At 33.2% G+C, this 6,000-nt stretch overlaps 1 protein-coding gene across 1 annotated transcript in view; it reads right to left on the bottom strand.

Moving 5' to 3' along the window:
* LOC115214893 overlaps positions 1-6,000 on the bottom strand; it is a 142,568-nt gene that overhangs the window by 97,604 nt on the left and 38,964 nt on the right. Inside the window, exons 6-7 of the mRNA XM_029783924.2 lie at positions 3,333-3,512; positions 1,315-1,463 (exon numbers count right to left, since the gene is read on the bottom strand). Of these exons, the coding sequence (XP_029639784.1) occupies positions 1,315-1,463; positions 3,333-3,512 (329 nt within the window). The remainder of the gene's footprint in view (positions 1-1,314; positions 1,464-3,332; positions 3,513-6,000) is intronic.

A 6,000-nucleotide genomic window follows, 5' to 3' on the forward strand; every position in this document is an offset into this window, starting at 1 on the left:
CATCCATAACTTTTGTATTATCCTCTCAAATTACACCAAAATCTCAGGCAATAACAAATAATATCGTATTTATTGTCTGTGAAAATTATAGAATATGAAACAACTTTGATAAAAAATTATATCTACTTTTCTAACGAAAACAATACCGTTCTGAACATTTGGCCGCCACTGTATATATATATATATATATTTATAAATATATATAAAATTATAATTTAAGGTATCTAAGAGATACCACTGCGCTTGAAATAGCAGTCAAAACTTGTCTCTAAAACCACATTAAATGTTCATATAGCACCAGGAGAAAAGACAAAGAGACAAAATAAACTAGCAAAAATTACTGGATAATTCCAGATCCCAGATTTCTGTCTTTGCATAAGAAATGCTTTACCTTCATCAGTGGAATACACTCAGATAGCACATAAATACATATATATATATATATATATATATATATATATATATATATATATATATATATATATACACATACAACATACGATATACTTACATATATGCATTATATTCACTGCAGTGTTATTCTGACCATATTGCACGAGGAGTTTTAAGGCAGATAATTTAAACTGGTCGTGTGCATATGTGCATGTATATGTATGTATACCTTCGTATATGTAAGTATATCATATGTTGTATATATATATATATATTTGTATTTATGTGCTATCTGAGTGTATTCCACTGATGAAGGCAAAGCATTTCTTATGCAAAGCCAGAAATTATCCAGTAATTTTTGCTAGTTTATTTTGTCTCTTTGTCTTCTCTCCTGGTGCTATATGAACATTTAATGTGGTTTTAGAGTCAAGTTTTTGTCTGCTATTTCAAGCGTGGTGGTATCTCTTAGATACCCTAAATTATAATTTTAAATAATTATTACCTTTGAAAGGTTTTTATTCCCATACTGGCCACCTGATAAGATCGGTATTTTAAATATTGATCTTATCCTTATTTATATAAATTTATACACACACACATATATATATATATATATACACATACATATATATATATACAACAAGCTTCTTTCAGTTTTGTTTACCAAACCCACTCACAAAGCTTTGGTCAGTGCGAGGCTATAATAGAAGGCACTTGCCCAAGGTGCCATGCAGAGGAACTGAACCCAGAACTATGTGGTTGAGAAGCAAGCTTCTTACCACACAGCCTCATCCTTCTTAGGGAAGGTGTGAGAGGCCCATTCTGGTCAGTTTTAATGTAAAACAGTTAAAAAGTTTGGGTTGGATATAGCCAGTTTAAGTTAGCTATTAAGTTGTCTATCATTATATTTGTTATACTCACCTTACATTGAACATAGCTGTTGCTTCAACATTACCATAGTGTTTGAGGACCTCAAAATCTTGCCTTTGAAGGCAAGAGACAGATTCAATATGATCATTGGTATTTAGTTTATAATCACAAGAAAACTTTGACTGGAATGGGTATTGTAACTGTAAATAGAATATTAATTTCATTAGGGAAGTGTTAGCAACAGCATAGCCAGAAATATATCATACGTCATAGCTAGAAATATATCACAGATTAACATCATAGATGGAGATATATTGCAAATTAACATCATAGCTAGAGATGTATCACAAATCAACAAAATAGCTAGAGATGTGTCATAGATCAACATCTTAGGTGCAGGCGAATGCAGCAGCGTCTGAAAGGCGGGCGGAGTAGCATCGGAGATTCGGGGACACGCCAGCCGTGTAGAGTCGATCTTGCACCGGTAAGCGGGGAGATATCCGTTGGCAGAAAAGGAGTGATGAGAATATCCCTTCCAGATGGTCACCTATACCGATCAGCCACAACCCTACATAGAGAGGAGGAACGAACGGTTCTGCAGCGGACGAATGAGCAGATCAAAATGATAATAAGAGATATGTGATAGAATGCCATCATAGTCAGGTAAATAAAAAGACATTATCGTAACTTGCAATATATCTCAGAATAACATCATAGTCATATAGCAGTATCATTGTTTGGAGTATATTAGAGAGTAATAGCATAATTAGAAACATATCATGGAGTATCAACATGGTTAGAGATCTATCACAGAATATCATAGTAAAAAATATCACAAAGCAAATTAATTAAGGCTGTATCACAGAGAAATATAATAGAGATATATCATATCACAAAATGACATAGTGATATGTCATAGTACATTTTAAGTATATTTACCGTCAACATTTCTTCCTTCTTCCTTGCTACCACCTCAAACCAATAACTCTGGTTTTTCTACCATTATATACTTGTTCTTTCAATCATACATCCTAGGTTCTCCCAACACCATTCTGTCTGCTACTTATCCCTTTAATCATGCTGCATTGAGCAAAAAAGGCACAGTATAAAGTAGCAAAGACTCTTTACTCTTGTAGAGAAGACAACCTCACTAACATTACAGTTCTATATTTAAGAGATGATGAATTACGTACATTATTTACATTATTTACATTTGACAGATATTTGCCCTCATCTTGTTTGTTGTTAACACAATGTTTTGGCTGATAGACCCTCCAGCCTTCATTAGGTGTCTTGGATAGGAAAATATTAGATTTATAAGCCCTAAAATTCACAATTGCCTACAGGCATATGGTGTAGTGGATAAGAGCGCAGACTACTAATCCCAAGATTCTGAGTTCAATTCCAGTCAGTGACTAATAATATTAATAATAATAATAACATCAAAAAATACCTTAGGAATGAGAACCCAGTTTCCATCCACCAAATCCATTTACAGGGCTTCAGTCAGCGCAAGGCTATAGTAGAAGATACTTGCCAAGGTGCCACATGGTGAGATTGAACCTGGAATCATGTGGTCGGGAGGCAAGCCTCTTCCTACACATCCACACCGTTGAGAAGGTTCTTTAGTCTAGTTGAGGTCATGAAATCTTCTCTAGTGCATAATAAAAGCCACCTAATGTGTCCTTCCATTTTTAAGAAAGTAGGGAGTAATTTGAAAGAGATTTAATCAATATTTCTTGTAAAATGAGAAAATTCCTAAAGGTTGCCATTCATTACTAGCTCAGACTAGTAATTCTAAATATTTATTTCTTCATTGTCCACAGGGAGCTAAACATAGAGGGGACAAACAAGTACAGACAAAGGGATTAAACTGATTACATCGACCCCAGTGCGTAACTGGTACTCATTTAATCGACCCCAAAAGGATGAAAGGCAAAGTCAATCTCAGTGGAATTTGAACTCACGTTACGGTAGACAAAATACCGCTAAGCATTTCACCTGGCATGCAAATGATTCTGCCAGCTTGCCGCCCTGGTAATTCGAAATATTAAGGAACTGGTACACACCTCAGTTAAGTTTGTGACATGAAAACCTCCTGCTAAAGTCTTTATATGACTCCTGAGAGTGAACTGGTATTTAAAGTAGCTGTGAAGATCACAGTTGGTAATATCAAGGTCGGTGTGAATGGTCCATTTCTTTTTAGTTGAAAATTCATAGTTCACTGGACAAGATCCATAAATGTCCCACTGAAAATAACAACAAATCATATTTTAGAAAAAGCAAAATGATTAAAAAAGGTATCAGCTTGGCAGTACCACATTTTTATGAGTTTATTTCATTTATAACAAGCCATTTCTTAAAATATACTCTATTTACTCCTGCATAAATCATCCTCTTAATTCAGAGTTAAATCTTACAACAGATTGCTCTGTGTGTAGCACTCTGTTGTTGTTGTTTGTTTTTTCATTTCAAATCAAGCATGAAAGAATGTGACTTATGCACAAATAACCATGGTATATTTTTATGTAGATTTCTAAAAAAGGAGAAAACAATACTTAACCCTGAATTCTGTAAGTTGAGTAATGTTATGTATAATGCTAAATTACAAAAAACAATTCAAAATGTAAGGTAATAGAAGTTTATAATCCGTTTGTAAGTAAGAATGAAAATAAATATTTAAATTTTACTTCTTACATTCTTAAAGAAGCACAAATACAGAGTCCACCGAAAAGATGTATACACGCTTCAGGAAAAGAAAAATCTGTATTTTAATTCTGTATTTACATTATTTACATTTGACAGATTTTTGTCCTCATCTTGTTTGTTGTCAACATGTTTCGGCTGATATACCCTGATATAAAATCTGTATTTTAATTCTGTGTTATTGCAATTTATTCAGTGTTATCACAATTTGATAAAACATTGAAAGAGGTATTTATATTTATGGAGGTACTTGTAGAAGTTAAATATTTAGGATCTAGTCTTTCTTATTTGCGTAATGAGCCCTACTTAATTATGCTCAGATTGCTTTCAATTTCGATGCAACTCTGAATTTTGATTATGATCAACCAATCACTTTATCTCATAAATGAAAGAATCTGATGTTATTTGGAATTAAAGTTGGGAAATTTGGGTAATTTTAGCCAATCAACGGAAAGCTTGGCATTAGCAGCTTGTTACCATGGCAACTGCACACAGTGTTGTGGTTCACTGTTGTCTGTGCTGCTGCTGTTGTCTATGTTGACTTTTCACACTTGATTCTTCACACCACGAGATTCTTTGCACCTACATGTTTTGTTTTTAATTTTTCTGTGTGTTTAGTATATTACATATTTTTTCTGTGCTTCTGTGTGTTAGTATTTTTATAGTATTTTCTATTTTATATATTTTTGAGTCTCATTGACTCAGATAACTGGATCTATGATTTCACTAGGTTAATTCTAGTCATAAAAATTTAAATTTGGAGTATTTCTTAAACTGTTAGCTTCACATTTCAACAGCTTAACTGAAATTTAGCCCAGTTAACAGGAACTGAGAGAGTTATCATGTGGAACAGAGAAACTGTGGGTGATGCAGATAATTTGACATTATTTTTGAATTCTGCATGCAAAAACATATAAGATACAGATATTCTTTTCCTTGGGACAAATTCTTTGTTGACCAGTGTTATTCTTATCATAGTTTACAAATCCAAGCATGAAAACGTTACTCAACTTTGGAGTTTGGGAGACAGACACTCCCTTTTCACACACACACACACACACACACACACACACACACACACACACAGAGGCACTTACAAATTAATGGTATACACAAATACATGACAGGTATACGTAATACTGAAATACTCATGAAGTAAACACATGTAAAGGCAAATATATATTAATATAACAAATAAAAAAATTTTTTAAATACAATCAATGAAGAGACAAAGGAAACAGCAAGATGATACATGCTGATTTTATTAGGTATTTCTATTTATTTAGAAACCTACAATGAACAGGTCAGACACTAAACTATTAATTTCACAGGGTACAACCTTAAAGTTGACACTGCTCTGCTAAATGCAGAAAATTTTTCTCTTGCTATTGGCTAAAAATACAGTTTTTTTTAATATTTTTAAACCTCTGTAATTTTTTCCCCAATTTTTTTCTCCACAACATCATACCTTCAAAGCAATGAGACTGGAAGTCTACATTATTATAGCCAATTTTCAGAGTTTTTACTTCCTTTTAAAAAACGCATATTTTGCGAATGCAAAAAAACTAGATCCAATATTCATACAGACTTTCCTTTTCCTGATGTGTGTATACATTTTTTTACTGGACTCTGTATATGGAGATCAATAGATATTATCATATTTCCTCATAAATCAAAACAAAGCAAAAGATGGTAATTTAAACCATTCTGAATGCTCTAAAACTTATGTCAAACAAAGCATAAATTAACACATGTTTATGTAGAAGAAAAAGGAAGTAATCAATGTTTTGATGTAAATTTACAATGAGAAAGGTATATTTTGCTACATTGACCATTCAGGTATTTAACAAGACGTATTACTGAAGGTCCATGGCTCAGTGGTTAGAGTGTTGGGCTCTTAATCATGAGGTAGTGAATTCGATTCCCAGCCCAGGTTGTGTGCTGTGTTTTTGATCAAGACACTTTATTTCACATTGCTCCAGTTCCCTCAGCTGTAGAAATGAATGGACACCACCAATGCTGTTCTCTTGG

The sequence above is a fragment of the Octopus sinensis genome, linkage group LG8, assembly GCF_006345805.1.
Source record: "Octopus sinensis linkage group LG8, ASM634580v1, whole genome shotgun sequence".
NCBI classification, from domain to species: Eukaryota; Metazoa; Mollusca; class Cephalopoda; order Octopoda; family Octopodidae; genus Octopus; species Octopus sinensis.